The 18378-nt window shown below is 52.3% G+C and overlaps 1 protein-coding gene across 1 annotated transcript in view; it reads left to right on the forward strand.

Annotated features, from left to right (window-relative positions):
* LOC115533489 (F-box-like/WD repeat-containing protein TBL1X) overlaps positions 1 to 13589 on the forward strand; it is a 34990-nt gene extending 21401 nt beyond the window's left edge. Inside the window, exons 13-15 of the mRNA XM_030344031.1 lie at positions 11521 to 11700; positions 12659 to 12814; positions 13427 to 13589. Of these exons, the coding sequence (XP_030199891.1) occupies positions 11521 to 11700; positions 12659 to 12814; positions 13427 to 13589 (499 nt within the window). The remainder of the gene's footprint in view (positions 1 to 11520; positions 11701 to 12658; positions 12815 to 13426) is intronic.
* The last annotated feature ends 4789 nt before the right edge of the window (positions 13590 to 18378 follow it).

The following is an 18378-nucleotide window of genomic DNA, read 5'->3' on the forward strand; positions in this document are numbered from 1 at the left end:
CCCCCCCCCCCCCCCCCCCCCCCCCCCCCCCCCCCCCCCCCCCCCCCCCCCCCCCCCCCCCCCCCCCCCCCCCCCCCCCCCCCCCCCCCCCCCCCCCCCCCCCCCCCCCTCCCCCCTCCCTTCCTGAGCTCAGTTCATCCCAGCCTCCTGACCGTCACGCTCCTTCAAAGCAGAGCTGTCCGATGACAATGAAGTATCGCGGGGGCTTAATGACCTGATCTAAACCAGCTCCTCTCAGCTCCAGAAGACACACAGCCCCCGGGGGCTTACGCCACTCGGGGGAGGCTTGGAAATAAACGGCCTGACAGATCGTAATTTGATTAAACGGATCAACAGTCCAGTCGGTTACTGTCCCCGCTGCGCTGGAGAGAGCGGGAGTGGTTTTGATTTCTGCGGGAGAAGAGCGGTTCACCTCGCCAGCGGTCCTGCTCACACAAGAGGCCGTCGCTTCTCCTGATGCTCCATGCCGAGCGCGTAATGGATCGCAGACCCTCGCTCTCCCCCTGCCTCCGACAGTCATCGCGTCGGGGCTTACAGCTGGAAGGATGGCCCCACTTAATCATGCTGATACTTGAAAGCAGACCAAGTGAACTTGTTTTCGAATAAGGTCAAGCCTGGTCTTTTTTTGTCTTTTCTTTTAAACCACGGGTGCCACGGAGTATTGTGTGGAAAAACTAAAGTCATAAATTGACATACAATGGGATTATTAGATCACTTCTCGCTGGGTTTCCACCGCTACGAGAAATGTTCGCTATGATCACACACACCACAACACAGCTGTGTCAATATAAACACACACATCTACACACACACACACACGCACACAGACGTAACTGCATAAACGCACACAAACACACGCACACACACACACCTGTCGACAGCACAAACTCACACACGCTCCCGTATTCACATCCACTCGAAAATACTGGAAATATTGTAATTTATATGCATACGTAATCCCACCACATCGCTTACCCCCCTGTGATCATATTATTTTCAAGGCCTCCCTCAATTAAGCAATTACCAACACCTGGCGCTTTCCTTCACTCAATCTGCCTATTGAGGGAATGAGCATGACCCAATTAGAATCAGTAAGACGTAAAACGGACCGATATCAGCCAATCCAAACATTTGTATTAACTAACCACTTCAGCGGCCGCTCTGAAATACCCGCGGTGAGACGTCTGTTCTCGCCGTGCGATCCGTCTGTCATGGACGAGACGCGAGGCCGCCTGCCAACAACAGCCCAGCGCTGACGGGTCTGCCGCGCGCTGACGGGTCTGCCTCGCTCTCTCTGCGCACCGTGCCCTCGCTTCCAGAGCCGTGCGATCGTTTTTTCCGCCTGAAACTTTCTTCTCTCGCTGTGTGTTGTTGTTGTGGGCGACGGGGCGCACGGTCTGCTGAATGCCATTACTCACAGACAGAGATGTCAGGACCGCTAAATGACACACCTTCCCTCGACTGATGCGCTGCCAGAGTGCGTCATTCGCTCTCCCGATGCACAGAGAGGCACCAGAGAACGCCTCGGAGCAGGTGTCACAAGCAATTGCCTTTACCCCCTTTGCTGCAACATCTCGCTCTGTATCGCTTTCTGTTTGCATAATTATGCGCTCGTCTCCGTTTACTTCACAATGGCGCAGGTTGTCGAGTGTGGGGGAGTATTCTCAATTCAACCGCTCCTTTATGGTCTCTTTCTGTACACGTAGGGCCTAACTCGGCTGTCTCTCCCTCTGACAGGTGTGTGTACACACACACACACACACACACACACACACACACACACATACACACACTCACACTCTCACACACATACACACACTTTCCTTTCTTTGCCTTGAATGTTGGATTCTGTTTGTGTTCAACTATGGTGAGAATGCTCTTTACCGTAGTATAGAGTACCTTTGGACAGAATTTGCTTCACCAAAGACTGTCGTTTTCCCATCAAAATCTGGCTTGGGTTGCATGTTGCTTCATGTGATGGATGGACTTTGATTGATTGATTTCTGAGAAAGTCTCAGACATCCATGAGTCTGTGGCCTGCAGGGGAACAGACCCAGAGTCGATGTGAAGCAGCAGCAGGCCTCCTCGGGTTCCCCGTCCGCCTCTCCTCAATTTGTCCAGAGACCACGGCTCTCTACGGCCCGCTCACTCCCGTCCGGCCAGAAGCCGCTCCCCAAACACCGCATCATCAGCTTCTGGAGGCTCAGAGGGATCCAAGGAAAGTGGAGAGATCGCTCCTGGATCCGTGTGTTTTGGTGGAGGAGGTCGTGAGGACACTCCGCTGACCGACGGAGGGTCAGGCGCGGGTAAGAAGGAGACGATCCACGGTTTACCCCGTCTCTGCGGCTTCAACAGGGATCTTCTCCAAGGGCGCGAGTCAACGTAATCCCAGCCCACTTAAAACACTGGCCTCGGATTACCGGCCCAGCCTCTGGCTCTGTGTCATCACTCTGTATCCACTCAGGGTCCCTCAACCCCAACAAATCCCACTTGAAACGTGTCCATCACGCCGGGCCTTCTCCCCATCCCAGGCAGTCTGGAGTAAAGTTCCCAGCCTGCTTCCCCAAGCCTCGTACTGCCAGCAGCCTCGTTCTTCAACCGGATCTCAGGCCAGAGATGTGACGCCCCCGAGAGGGAGAAGCCCTCTTCTCAGACGTCAAACCCGATCCACATGCAGCGTCCTCCGAGCGAGGCGCAGACGGACCTCGTGGAATCTCATCCGTTACCGTGGTGATTTATGTCCACATCAACTAGGAGCCCAGACATCGGGAGTACCCATCGATGAGAGGGGGGGGGGGGGGGGGGGGGGGGGGGGGCAGGCGAGGCGGTTGATAAAAGGGTGAGAGGGGAAGGACTTCCTGCATAACATCTTTACGACCTGTTGTGATGGACGTGGAGTTCTCTCAGATATTTGAAATGCCCACAAGCCAGGAATGCTGCGTTGTTGTTTTATCTCCAGCCCAGTGGCCCACCAGTCTCACGGAAGCCCACCACAACACAGGGGGCTGGTATTTTAATCACCCCAACAAGCTGGAGATCGTCCTGTCAACCTACAGTGAGAAAATACCCCCTTTAACTGCTTTGTGAGGTCCCCGCGACTCTGATCTAAATAAATATACATTCCTGAGCGAATTAACCACAGCACAAGAGAGCAGACCCGAAACCTCCAGAAAAGGGTGTGGTGTTGTGGAATATTGCGTTTTGAATATTTGTCAAGAATGTGTTTAACATAAATACATTTCCCGTTCATGACTTAATCAAGCAAGGGTTTGTCTGAGGAGACACGGTGGTGAAAGCTATTTCATTCAGGCAGAGAATCAAAACATCCCAGTGTTAAACACATTCTGCTCAGTCTGTCCTCATCAGGTTCCAGGCCTTTCTTCACACAGCTCTGCTCGTCGAGACTGTTGAAATGTGGATAGTCGCTGTGACACAAAACGCCTTGAGAACTCTTTAGACTCAAACCGGTTCAAAGTATTTGTTGTTGTTCAGAGTAATTACCGATGTAATAATTGAGGGTGAGAATGTAATCTGAGGATTAACACAGATCTCTGAATCTGAAACCCCCAAAACGCAAACCGATCCCTCGAGTTGAAACATGTTGGAAAGTACTTGAGTGGAGAATGTACGTGATCTGCACACTACTACAGGCATCCAAACATCTCCATTGTGTGTTTTATTTATGCTTGTCTTTCTGTACGCGTGAGGAAGAAAGAGGCCGATGGTTGGTCTTTGAAAGCGCCGGTCCGTATACCGTAAGGGGCGACACTTTGAAGTGGGAGATGAAATGGTATCAAGCAAAAACAACCCCAGGGTTCCGGCCTGCTTTTGGGAGGAAAAAGGAGGTTTGCCAAGCCTGGTCTTGCACAACCCCGACCGTCGAGCAGGTCTGGGAGATCTGCCAGGGAGGCTTCGACAGCCTCATTAAAACGCGAGGTATTCCGAGATGGGTCTGTCCACGAGGGGTGGCGATGATGATTGCTAACAGACTCAAGGCCTCGTCCACACGTATTTGAGTATTACTGAAAACGTTGGGTGTTTTTTTTCTCTGCGTTTTTGGCCTCCCCTCCTAACCAGAATGGCGTTTCAGGTCACGGAATACAAAGCTTTTGGAAAACTCCTTCAAGGGTGGAGGTTTTCGTAAACTCTGTTTTCTGTGTGTTGGTACGGACCGGTGGAACGGAGGTGACGCGAAACCATGACATCATCACCTCCATTCACACACTGGGCGTGATGCAACACTGCGACATGCAGGGGGAATTATCCGCTCTCCGAAGTTTGACCTGGGAAGCGAGTGACACCAACGAAATAAAAAAATTAAATACATTGTGTATTTTTTCAAATAAAGTGAAGTCCGTCTTCTGCTTTGCTGGGAGTTGAAACGTAAACATGCAGAATTGAATTAGCGGCAGTTGTGGAAAAAAAGACATATGTTGGAAACCGTAACAATGGTTAGGTTTTTGGATCCGAATAATTGGAAAAATATACTCGTGGAGTGATTTGATTTAGTCGTAAATCAACACAGATCGTATCTGCACCTTATCAATAACAAACGTGCCCTTTGGTTTCTTATTTTCGGAAACCGCACCGAGAGAAGGGAAAATAAAAATCTTGCTTTGACTAAGGACAGGACACTTTCCTTTCTTCTCTTTTTTCCAAAGCAAACACTTTAACCACTCTCCCTACGTCCTGATTTATCACATCTTCAAATTTCACAATCTGGCGACAAATTGGTCTCCTCAAAAATGCTTGAACGTAGCTGTGCAGCCCCACATCAGATGAAATTAATTCCTGATGTTGCAGCCGGAGGGACTGCGGGCACGGCCGTGTCTCTGCGGATTAAGGAGATGCCCCGTTTTACGACCTGCAATACCGTCACTAATCTGAGGGACATTGGACACGGCGGATTGCATTAGAAGAGACACAAACAGTACAGTTTCTTCCAGTCGCTGTGTATTCGCCGCTCTGGAGGTGACAAAGACACGCGGCCCGTGCCTTGGTTTGGGATAAGCATCTCCTGCTAGAAGGAACAAAAGACTTGTGAGGCAAGGCAGACTTCCATGCCAAAACACTCTTAAAGAGGCATGAACTGGCGGGTCCTCGCCCGGCCCCACCCAGCATCCACATCTTGAGGAGTAATCATTCCCTTCTGGGTGTGTTTATGAGGGCAGAGGGGTCTGGGGTGAGACGCCTGTGCACTATAGCATGGGGGGAGCGATGAGACCTCCAGCACCAAACAACCTGCTGGAACTGTCACCGTGCAATCTTATCAGGAACAAACGGGTCACAGGAAAGACCACTTCTTGTTTCGGTTTCCAAAGCGGCTGCAACAGCCCTGCATGTTAAGCAGCGGTCATCCGTTTGAACAGGGGGCTAATTATCCATGTAATGAGTTGCCAGGGATCTTCATGGCAGTATTTCAAGAAAAATATTTCTGTCTTTGAAAAAACAAAGCACAAAAAAGTATTGCACATTGTTGAACCTCCAAAGTATGGCTTGCTAAACGGAACCTATTTTCCACACATGTGCTTCTGATCAGAACATAACAGGGAGGCATACTTTCTCAAACAACATCATTTATCCGAGGATGAGCTAAACCTCACGGTGAAAAAGGAGAATATCTGTCCCTCTGCAAGGAGTGGTTGCTCCGTCCGAAGATGGAAACAAGGACGAGACAGAGAGGAGACCAGCACCTTAGTGTCCGGGGCCCATGCTGTGAAGAGATGATTACAGGCATCCAGAGCTGATGGGACCTTAGTGTCTGGGCCCCATGCTGTGAAGAGATGTTCACAGACATCCAGAGCTGAGGAGGCCAGCACCTTACTGTCAGGGACCCATGCCGTGAAGAGATATTCCCAGACATCCAGAGCTAAGGAGACCTTAGTTTCTGGGCCCCATGCGCTGAAGAGATATTCACAGACATCCAGAGCTCAGGAGACAAGCACCGTTTCAAAACTGTCTCACTTTCATAAAGTCAAACAGCAAGATTCCCCGAGACGCATTCGATAAGGACCGAAAGCATCCATTGTGTTCCCATGTGCTTTTGTGGAAAGTCTGATCGGGTGAGCGATACACCCCAGGAGACGAGAAGAACGCGCTGTGACTCGGTTCTGTTTGGGTTGGCCCGTGTCATCTAAGCAGAGGGCTGTTTGTTTACGAGTCGCCACAGGATTAGGACAGGGCAGTTTGTTCCCTGGTTATTATGTAGATGGAGGGGTCATATAGTTCCGTGTCAAATCCGGGGATGTGTACGTAAGGCACGGCCGTTTGGGAAGTTAAATCCGCTCCCTTTAATCCGGTGGGTTGCCGGGAGCAGAGGACATACCGGGGATTCGATATTCCCTTTCATGAGTTGTGCGGCATTGTTTATGTCTACGCTTTAGGCTCCTCTGAGGAGTTCCCTGGAAGTCAGGCATGCGTTTGTTAGTCAGGAGCCCATCTATTATAGATCCATATTTCAAAACAAAAGCATTACATCAAAGTGTTTATTGTATCTATTACATTCCTGTCGGCCCAGCCCATTTGAATTATGTTTCCGTCGGAAAATAGGCTGGAAAACATGTGAAAAAATAAATAGAAAACACAAGGACTTTGTGAAATACAGATATGTGAAAAAATCAATGCATCTGTTTACTGGACAAAATTAACAACCTGATCTGCTACGTTGTCTAATGGTCTTAACTTTGGGCCACAGTGAACCCATTGTCTTCAAACCGTCCGTGAATACTTTGGTATTAGCATTCTGTCTATAGTTCAGATGTTATATTCAGATGAGCTCCACTGAGAACCGGGGTTAAAGCAGCCCTGATATCTCCCTCTCTGGACGGAAGGTGGGTTCATGAGTCTCCATGAGCCTGTTAAACAGCCGAAGGAGAGGGTCTGGGAAGGGAGCACATGTGGATATATAATCCCCAGCGGACAGGCCTGAGGTTTAAGAGACAAACGTAGTCAAAGGGCCCAGCCAAGGCTTCACAAACGGCTATTGCTTTCGATACGTTTTATTAAAAATGGGACATTTTTACAACAAACTTTGCCAATTATCTGGAATGCCGTAAAGAAATCCTGGAACACAACTCGGAAGTGCAATAAAAAGGGTTCTTGTTTTCCTTGGGAGAGTTGGACCGGCTCCACACTGCCATTGCCGCACTGCTGCTAAAAGGAACGGAGGAAAATCCCATAAAAGATAATTTACATTTGGATCCAAAAAAAGGACCGGATGATTTGCTCATTAACTATTCCAAACAAAATGCTGTGGGTGTGTAACATTAACGCATATAGTTGCAGTGTAAATGATGAGTGAAGCCAGCCTGTGTACGGTAATTCTATTTTCGTCTGATGGTCGTCTCGTGAACAGTTTGAGTGTGTATCTGTTGACAGGAGGACACTCTTATCATGTTGTTCCACCCAGCCTCACAGCCTCACAGCCCAGATACTTCTGATCCGATGATGCAGCCTTAAGTGTCTTCGTACGCCGCAAGTATACAGAGCCAATATATTAATTCAGGTGGTTCCGAAATGCTTCTGCTCAGCACCTGATCTAGTCCCCGAAAAGGTCTCGCGTAACTCCTCTGCTGATTTATGTACACCGGCTTCCAAATCAGCTTCAGAGTCCAGTTGAAGGTTCTTGTAATCCCTGCAGAGCCTTGCATGGTCAGGCACCTGCACTCTTTGAAGGGCCTGCAGCCACAGGGTTCCAGCAGGACTTTGAGGGCCTCAGGCCAGGGTTTGCTAGCAGCTCCTCACTTCAGGCTCAAGACAACCCTGCTTTTGAGGTTGCAGCTCGCTAACAGACTCTCTCCCGTTTCACTTCAGATCTGTGGACTCTGGACCCTGTGAGAGCAGTGCGTTTATCCTAGCTTTTGTTCCTTTGTATTGTTGATGCTTTTGTTCCATGGTTGGATGTCTGTTTCTAAACGCCTGTTGCTCTGTGTTTTATTCACTTTTTCCTGAAGCTGGGATGTCTGCTCCTTAAAGGTGCTATATCAACAACGGTATTCTTCCTCTTGTATTATTTCACCTGAATAACCAGGAGGCCTAATCGCCTCTTCACGGCCCGCTGTGCATAGGTTGCATAATCCAGTGTTGGGAGGAATGTCGAAGCAGAGTAGCGGGGGTTTATGAGCAGATGTGTGCATTGTCTCATACTTCAACATCTATTATTCCTGATACGTGATCCAGGGAGCCTCAGCCAATACTGGCCCAGATACCGACGCAGAGTCTGTGATCGTCTCGTCCAGATCTGTCCTCTATGGGTGTCTGCTGTCTCCCTGAGAAAACATTTCCTGCTCGGTGCCCTAGCTACACTTCACAGAGGGGTTAGGAGACCTTTGGTCACAGAGCGTTAAACCCTCCTCAGGACTCCTTCCTAAAAAATAACTTTGCTCATTTATCAGCCAAAACCTTCAGACACGTGCTGGGTTAAGAAAACAGTCTGGGAAAGCAAAGCGCGGCACGGCTTTGATATGGAAATAATACATTTCATCAGCCTCCCCGAGTACTATTGCTCTTAGCAGGCCAATTTGTGAAAAGGACGTTGACGATAATTGCGTGCAATGTGAGCGTGTTGAATCACGTTAAGTCTTATTTGAATTTAATCTGGAGCTGAAGGTGTTATCACAAACAGGTTAACCGGCCCACTAGCGCGCGGCGTGTGGAGGAACATCTCTGGAAATAATAACCACCGTCCTCCTATTCCACCGCCCACCGCCACCCCCACCCCCCACCCCCACTCGGGGGTGTGTTAACCTCTGTGGCGAGGTGTGGGCTGGAAACGAGAGCCAACGCCTCCAACGCTGTGGACTCTCTCTTTCTCTCTCTCTCTCTCTCTCTCTCTCTCTCTCTCTCTCTCTCTCTCTCTCTCTCTCTCCCCCTCTCTCTCTCTCTGTGAAGTGCTTCAGGGCAAGGCAGCGTTGAACATGTGTGAGTCATTTGCAGAAGGTGCGCAGCGAGGTGATTTGATGACGGTCGCCGCAGCTGTTGGAGGCTTTCACCGGTGATGCGTCAGGGATGCACCTTGTTTTTGTTTGCAGAGGCGTGGGGGGGGGGGGGGCTAGGGAACACCTCACAGTTGCTCTCGTGACATGGGTGACAGATCACGACTCCCTTGAAAGGTCTGGTTAACATACACTACAGTATATAACAGAAAGCCTTTCCCGCCAGGGTGGACTCCTTATCACCCCAGCACTCACTCCCTCCTCCGTTTGGGAGACTAGCCAGTGGTCGCGCTGTGTGGGGGGGCTCCGTTGTAGAAACTGGATATGCGTTTGGGTTTTGTGTGAATGCGCGCAGGTAAAGGTAATACGACTCAGGCGTCCACTTATCCGACGGAGCGTTGAATAACGCGGTGGGGTCCTAACGACCGCGCGGCTGCTCTCAGCATGTGCGGACACAGGAGAGTCCGACATGCCAGACCGTATTGTGTGGGAGTCCATTCAAACCTGACCTTTTGTTTTTTTCAGACGCCCACCCCAATCACATGTAACCGTAAACTCCCTCCGGGCCCGTTCGGAGGACACACAAGCTTTAAGCGGAATGTCTAACAGCATGTGAGTAATGCTTCATAAACCATTGCATCCCCAGCAGTAGTTTACCGTTCTGTTTGGTTTATTATTCGCGAAATGAGCAATGTGGATAAATACCGTGGCCCGGCGCATTTATGTCTCCTCCCTGCTGTACCGTTCGTGGCATTGAGACATCCACACTAAATGTAATGAAAGCCATACAATGCTATTCCATGGTACTGACACCGCATTTCTCATGCTCTTCATGGTGTTGGACGGTCTCGCCAGGCCAGGTATAGATTATAGATCAGCTCGTTTCCTGTCCCGGAGCCAAGAGGCAGATGGATTGCACATTGAGAGACTTCAGACCTGCCAACAGCCGCTCGCACGCGGCTGTGAAGAGCAGCACGGCGTGGACATCTCTTTAAGGAGCTGACGGATCCTGCGTGCCATGATTTCCCCAAGGTCCTCTGTTGACTGAGGGCAGCTGGAAACTGGACGCCTTTCAGCACGCTGGAATAGAAGGAGTACATTTTTCCTATGATTGGTTGATTTGGAGTCGGAGCATTTGATATCGTCCAAGGAACGTTGCCAAAACGGAAACTGATGCACGTCACAGATCAGCTTTCAAAGCTCGTCGCCTCTGAAACGGTGTCATCCTTTGTAGACGTGAACCGCGGTTTATACCTATCATTGGGAAAATCGCAGTACTAATTAGTATTGATGATTGCTAAATATCTGCGAGTACATCATTAAATTCAAGTTAACTAACCCAGCAATTATACACCGACTATAGTCAGGTTGTAGACTTTAGCGCGGCTGGCCGACATCTGTTCAACTAACCAGCGTATTATGGGACAGCTGCAGCAGAGTGCTGGCTGCAGACCCGCGGCCATGAACTGCATCTCACACCGACGCAGACTCCTGCTGCACTGTCCTCCAAAAATACCACATAAAACCAAAGAGTTCTCTAAAGCGGTGGCGTCCCTGTGGAGTCCGGCGGTTCCTTCAAAGCTTATAAAGGGGGTCGCCGACAGCCCCTTTAAGAGACCCGGAGGCCTCGGGGCTAGGCTAACAGCTAATTGTTTTGCAAGTGTCCTGTGAATATCCACCGTGAGCTCATGAAGCCGGCACTAATGCGTTCAGCCGCGTCCCCCCCCCCCACCCTCTCCTCAATGGGGAGATTTACAGCCGGACAGTGTCGTGAAGAGGTGTTGGCTGCGATGAAATACAGGGGAGCACATCTGGAGTGGCGATCAGCAGCAGGCCTCACAGCCAGGGGGAGTTTGATGGAGGTGGAGTGTCCGGATGACGCTACGCTACGCTAGGCTAGGCTACGCTAGGCTAGGCTACGCTGCTCTTGACGCTTGCGACGTGCGAGCCGAGGTCACTTACATATTAAGTAGGGCCCTAATAGGTGCTACTTAGGGCGCCAGGTGAGCTAACAAGAGGCCTGAATGAGCCCCCTGATGCGTCCCAGATGTCCCGGCTCCAGTTTGAGTCATCCCGGCGTCCTTGGATTTCTGGCGAGGGGAGGGGGGGGGGGGGGGGGGGTTTGTGGAAGGGAAAGAGAAAGCGTGTTGTGGAGTCCTGGAGCCTCGTTTCTGGGAGAGGACCCCTACGATTTCTTGTGATCACAGAGAGAATGTAGCATCATGCAACGCTAACGTACTAACCTAGACCTCCTCTGTGGTTCGCCCGGCCTGGAGGGACCACCTCACCGAGGAGTCCATCTCTGGCGGCGAGCCCCCGGTCAAGACCCGACGTGGTTTCTATCCCGTTGTCACTCTTGTTTCTCCACAGCAGGTCGCACGCCTTCGACGTGTTGTTCCCTCACTCTCCAACGCATCGGCCAGGAATTATTTCGTCGGGGAGCGTCGTTGAACCTCCCGTCGCTGGCCGGGGGGATACGAGCGCGACGAGGAGCAGGAACACAACCACCCCCCCCCCCCCCCCCCTCATCATGGATCTGTGGCCCCCCCACACTCCGATGCAGCCCAACGGTCTGCTTCTCATTTAGGGGGGAGACCTACCTGTGTCCGGCCAGGCAGACGTCTCCCGGAAGGCTCTGTGTGTGTTCCCCCCCGCCCACCTCCACCCACTCCTCCACACCCTGCCTGCCCCCACCCCCCTCCCCCTGGTGGGCCCTCCCCCGCATCCCCCACCCCACGCTGAGCAGCCTCATTAACGCAGTTCCACAGTAGGCGCAGGCCAGCGGGGGGATCGCTCTCTCTCTCTCTCTCTCTCTCTCTCTCTCTCTCTCTCTCTCTCTCTCTCTCTCTCTCTCCCCCCCCCCCCCCCCCCCCCCCATGGATGCACGCCCAGGCTCCACACATCTCCCCCTATCTGGACTGTACCCCAGGCCTCTCCCGCTCTCCCTTCTAGGCCTTTCTCCCTCCCTCCCTCCCTCCCTCCCAGGCCTCTCTCTCGCCCTTTCTCCAAAGGCCTCCCGCTCAGGCCTCCCTCCCTCCCTCCCTCCCTCCCTCCCTCCCTCCCTCTCTCCCTCCCTCCCAGGCCTCTCTCTCGCCCTTTCTCCAAAGGCCTCCCGCTCAGGCCTCCCTCCCTCCCTCCCTCCCTCCCTCCCTCTCTCCCTCCCTCCCTCCCTCTCTCCCTCCCTCTCTCCCTCCCTCTCAGGCCTCTCTCCCTCCCTCCCTCCCTCTCTCCCTCCCGCTCAGGCCTCCCTCCCTCTCTCCCTCCCTCTCCCAGGTCTGTCTCTCAGCCAGGCCTCTATAAGACGAGTGGCTGTAATGTCCCACGGGAGTCAGGTTGAAGTAGAGCGGTGGGGGGGCAGTGGTTGGGGAGGGCCTTGCTAAAGGGGGGGGGGGGGATGTTGTGATGACATTGCCGAGTTTCTCTGCAGATGCGTCAGAACTCGAGCGGTGTGCAGCAGCGCGTGAAGTCATGTGTTTGTTGGTGTTCCTCGCGTTGTGACATTCACGTCAGTGAATGTTTTGAAACCAAGACCCAGCGCTCGGCGACCGGGGGGAGACGCGGGGGCTGTCCCCCCACCCCCGCCCCCCGCCCACTCTACACGACGGCCCGCTGCTGAAAGGACTAATTACTAACATCAACAGTAGGTTGGCTGCTTCCTGCGGCCTCCCTCTGAGGGCGCGGGCTCGGCAGGGTGTTCCCCGCGTGACGCCGACGTTTCATTAAAGCAAGCTGTGTGACATCATCGACTCCTGCCGCAAGACCGACGTGCTGGAGCGTTGGGTGGGGGTGGGGGTGCTGGGGGTGGCGGGGGTGGCGGGGGACGTCTCAAACGTCAGGGGCTGTCAGGAGCCGTCAGGAGACGGGTTCCAGAGCCTGGACGGGCCAGCTGTCACCTCTCTGACACCGGCGGAGATTCTCGATCTGGCTGAGGGGGGGGGGGGGGGGGGGGGTGGGACCTCCAACCGGTCCCGGCTAACGGACGGCGAGAACGCGGAGAACCCAAGCGCCAGGCACATGTGGCACACACACACGGACCCACTAACGCGCGCACACACGTACACAAAGCTCACGCACGCACAAACCAGACGCAGACACAAAGCTAAGACACACACACACGGGCGTGCATGCATGTAGGCATACAAACCCATCACAACACACACGCACACCAAGCACAACAGACACTGACGCGCACACCCCATGTGAACAGAAACAACATGTAAGCAAACACACATGCAGAGACATTTCACCGTGTTTGCCCTCCAGGGCAGAGCTGTGCAACGGTTATTCTGGGTAATCGGCCCTTCATCTGGGGGCCCCTGTCCTTATGAATCACCGCCGCGCTGAGAGACAGGGAACCTAGAGCTGACAGGCCGCCGCCACGCGGTCCTCACATAAATAACCCGTCCACGTTGAAGCGCTCGCTGTCTCTGCCAGTTGCTTTGAGTGGCGATCTCCCCCCTCCTCGTTTTGTCTCTGGACATAAATATCTGCAGTTGGGAGTCCAGTCATGCTGGCCTCACACGGGTTCACTCACAGGCCTCATCGCTCCACCGCCGCCAGAGGCCCGAGAGCCGGGGGAAGCTTTTGTGTCGGGACAAACTTCCACGGCTCGCTCTAAATTTAGACAAGGCGCTGTGGTGCGTCCGCACGTCGTGAGGGGCCAGGGTCACGCGCTGACGACACGCTGCAGACTGAGACAACACGGGAACTCAGAGCGCTTAGCACATGTTGCCTTACACGAGGGGGGCATTTGGAGATATCCCGACTCACACTGGAGAGACGGGACGTTTGTGAGTGGCATGTGGCTCAGGAGGTACAGCGGCTTGGCTGGCTCCAAAAGGTGGCTAGTTCGATCCCCGGCTCCACCTAGCTGAGTGTCGAGGTGTCCCTGAGCAAGACACCTCACTCTGACTGCTCCCGACGAGCTGGCTCTCGCCCTGCAAGGCTGACAGCGCCGTCAGTTTGTGAATGTGGCATGAATGTTAGGCAATATTGAAAAGCGCTTTGAGCTGCCAATGGTTAGAAAGTCGCTGAATAAATGCAGTCCACTTACCATTTGTTGTGAATGTTGTTTTGTGGGTTTGGTGAACCGAAACCCTGACCGCAATTATTAAGACAGGCTGAGATATCGCTACGGACGTCTGCATCGGTCCTGCTAAACAAACACCACAGTGTATACATAATTCATCCGTCGTTAGAACAACACGCCAATTATTGGACGTTGATGGATAGCTTACATAACGGCGAGTTGTTGCTGTTTTTATTTTGTGTTCAAATCGTTCTTGTGAGTTTTTGGTACGGATTCAGATCTTTATTTAGAGGACCAAGCAACACTAACACACTAACCAAGACCTCCTCCGTGGTTCTTCTGTCCCAGAGGACCCAGTCCATCTCTGGTGGTGAGCTCTCCGTCCAGAACCGATGTTGTTTACATCATGATGTCACTCTTGTTCCTCAACATCAGGTCGCAGCCGTCGCACGTGTTGTTCCCTCACTCTCCAACGCACAGTTCATGAATTATTTCACAGAGTCTCTCTCTAGCTCCGCTCATTCCCAGTGCAAAGTTATGCTCCCAAAGCGGTTTTAATTCTGAAACCTGGCAGCAGAGTGTGCAGTCTGCAAATCTTTATTTAGTAATTGCGTTGTAAATAACGTCCCTGGTTGGGGATGAAGAGTCCAGCAGGGTCCCGGGCGACATGGCGGGCAGCCATGCCATCTCGTAGGCATGAAGGCCTTAAATACCTGGACTACAATTAGCAGGAGCAAGGTCCTCGTTTATTTATGACCGGTGAGGGCGGCGTGTGTTTGGTTCCGCAGGACAAATGCATTCAATACGTTGTGTTTTTTTTTTTGCACATTCAAAAGAACACAATGTTATTCCAGTGCGGTGCGTAAATAGAAACCAGCTAATTATTCTGCGCTAGTCTCAGCTGAGCTGGCATACCTGACGCGATAAGGGCACACAGAGGGGGGGGGGGGGGGGGGGGTTGCGAGTGTGTGTGTGTGTGGGGGGGGGGGGGGTACGTCTGCCTGTCTTTGCTCAAAGACAGGCAGACGTATGAAGAGCGAGGCAGACAGATCTATGATAACGTGATCTTCTGATTTCATGCCCCCCCCTGCCTCGGCCACCAGCTCACATGCGCCGCAGCAGTGAACTTTAGCTCTCGCCGGCTGTAATCTCCGCCATCAGGCGGCGCGACGGACGGGGCCGTGCGTGAGTTTTTCCACATCCCCGTGAGAAGGTCCTGTCAGGTTGTGCGAGTGTGCGATCGGGGATCTCTGTTAGCGTGGCACTTTGACAGGCAGCTTGTTCAAATAAAACGCACATAAACGGACAGAACTTTTTCAACCGAGGAACTGAGCATTTCTGCGGAACGTTTTTACGGGAATGGACGCGCATGACAACAGAAACAACAGATTGTTTTCCTTCTTTTGTTGTCTCTGAGGTTTGCCCTTCATTGAGGGGACACACATTCTATTGTGAGAGAGGAATGCCCCCCCCCCACTCCAAGTTAATTACAAATGATTACAGCTTTGGTTTGAGCAAATTAAAAGCATAAGCCTACGTGACAGCACAAACTTATCATTCTTCCATTCACAGTCAGGAGTCCCGAGGAGACTGCTTGAATCATATCTATGGCAGCTGGTATCATATGGCACCAAGGCTGTTTAAAAAACCAAAGAGTGTCACACCAGTACCAAGTGGGACTGATTGCATGGGAATATGTAAATGAAAGATATGCATCTGTATGAGTTCATTGTTACTCTGTCAAGAAGTGGTTCATGCCCTGCATGCAGGGACCGATATTACCTTCAAATGACACTGATTTCCCCAAAGGATGAACAACAGAAAGCATGCGAGCCCCCAGTCTGATGCTCCGATCACACTAATGAATCTGATTCAGAGCTGTCAAACATTGGCCCCGCGTCAACACACTGTGTTGTTGTTGCTTCCCTTGCGTCGTGGCTCGCACACCAGCCTGCTCGCTCTGTTTCGGGGACAACAGAAAACCCAGCACAGGTTTCTGCACACAACAGCGACTGATTACAAAGAACACAAAGAATCGAAAGAAGAAACACAAAAAACTCGTAAAAGAAAAGAAAAGATTGGCTTCTATCTTGTAAAGACTAGCTTCGGTAGATACTTTGCTTTAGTGCGTGGTCTGTGTTGACGTGGTTCACTGGGCATGGCTCTGTATTGGATTTGAGCTGCATTGATCCAAACAGCCTGGACAGGAAACGGAACAAATCGAAGTGCTCTGGCCCGACCCCGCTGAAATGAGCTGGTGTCATTTGGTTTCGACGCCGACTCCTGTGACAGCTCGTCTGTCTTGATGTGCACCTTTGTTCAGTGGAGGGCTGATGAGCCGTGTTTACAACATGGCCGACACAAGGCGACACGGCTAGGGTTGACGGACGTTTGTTGTGACGCGAACGCAAACAGATAGCAGATAGCGACCTACAGCTAGTCTTCCTTATTAGCGAGAGTAATGGCAGCATGGCCCTTAGCTGACAAGGATCTGAGAAGAATGTCCCTAACATAAACACCATGATTCCTTTGAGTCTTTTGAGGGCTAAACTAAATCACCTACCTACTGCGGACTGGAATGGTTTTTAAAGCGAATCTTCTTTTGATAGTGTAGTGTATCGTTTTTTGTATAATACTACACTTCTTAATGAATCCATTTTGATTCTCTCTGATCTCTTTATTTTATTCGAATCGATTATCACAAATTCACAATCATTTATCATTTCCTGAGAGGCAATCCTGGGACACAATTGAACTCTCTGTTGAAGGGAAGGTCATGGCCTAAATATATAGGCCTAACTATGAAGCCCATATTAAGGTAGGCCTTTTAATGGAAAGGAACTGTTAATGATAATGAATACCCTGCTAAAATAGATTGTCACACAAAGAATCTCAATCACGATGGTAAATGATGCAACCATCGAACCTTATGTCACGCACGCGCATTATATGGCATTTGAATGGGAGAACAACACGAAGTGACGTCATCCTAAACCTTTCATAACATTCACATCATGCGCTGCCGGCTCCGTTACAGGCCGGGTGACGAGCAGAGCGCGAGCAGCAGAACACGAGCAGCGAAAGGCAAAAAACAGCGACTGGCTGGGATCCAATCCGCCAGTCAGAGCCCCTCCAGCCTGCGAGGGCGGAGCAGCAGACGGACACCAGCGGCATCACTACGGCCTCTCTGGTCCTCCTCTAACAACACACACACACAGACAAACTGGTTTAAAAAAGAGGTCTTTGACAGTAGGAGCCCCAAGGGAGGGTCGTCCATCTCTCTGCCGTGTGGCCCCGGCTGTCTGCAGCCGACTCCTGTGGAGCGATGAACACGAGGAAGAGGAAGAGGAAGAGGAGGGAGCAGGAACGCCAGCGCTGCTTTTGAGGGAACCGCTTAGAAGGGATGTTTCCCTGGCCAGCGGGGGTCCGGCTTCCCCGGCCCTCCTCGGAGAAACTCAGGGGCCGGGGGGGGGCAGGGGTTCAGCCCAGTGCTGCGTACCAACTAAATGAGAAGCCGCGGGGGCCCGGGCTCCAAAGCCGGAGGATATTGTTCGATTCGGTCCGAGGCCCCGCGGGAGGTCGCCACTTTTAAAACGACCCGCATGCTAATCAACCTGGAATCTGGACGGGCCCGTTGGCCCCGCCTCCGGCCGGCCCCTCAGCCTCAGCCCCCCCCGTCCCCCCCCGTCCCCCCACAACGTGGAGGCTGGACCGCTTTGGGGAACGGAACCGTGAACATCTTAACTTCAAGGCGTGAAGTTGTGGTGGCTATTTGAAACGGGCAGGATACGGTAGTGGCAGTAGGGTGCTGAACTCTCAACCAAAAGGTACCGGGTTCGATCCCCTAAGCCTACCGTGCAGACGTCCTCCAGAAAGATGCCTCGAGTCTCGATGACATGGGTCTAAATCCCCCACAATGCACCGTGGATCACAGCCTCTTCTAAACGACTAAACAGTGAAGGAGCCAGGAGGGGGGGGAGGCACGCCCCCCTCCCCCCCCCCCCCGCTGACCATCGCCGTGGCAACATGTCTCTGCGGTGACCCTCACCAGAGAGGCAGCCCCCCCCCCCCCCCTGAAATAATTCAATATTGTAATATCCCCTAGGTATTTGTGGGGGGGCGGTGGAAACGTGATAGCGTTCATTCCCCGGTGCTCACTGAACCCACGGGTCAGTAGGTAGCACATCACAGACCACGCCGCGACTCAGGGGTTAAACTAATCAGCCGTGACTTTTCTCATGGCCCTGCGATGCCCCTCGCACAAATCTACACCAGCTTGTGTACCTGGCAACGCGGCGACCCTGCCCTCTCAGATGCCTTCACAGCCCCCCCCCCCCCCCCCCCACACACACACACACACACACACACACACAGTTCTCCTCATTGATCAGCTCTGCTCTGAATTGAGGGGCTGCA

Source organism: Gadus morhua, chromosome 20, assembly GCF_902167405.1.
Source record: "Gadus morhua chromosome 20, gadMor3.0, whole genome shotgun sequence".
Classification (NCBI taxonomy): domain Eukaryota; kingdom Metazoa; phylum Chordata; class Actinopteri; order Gadiformes; family Gadidae; genus Gadus; species Gadus morhua.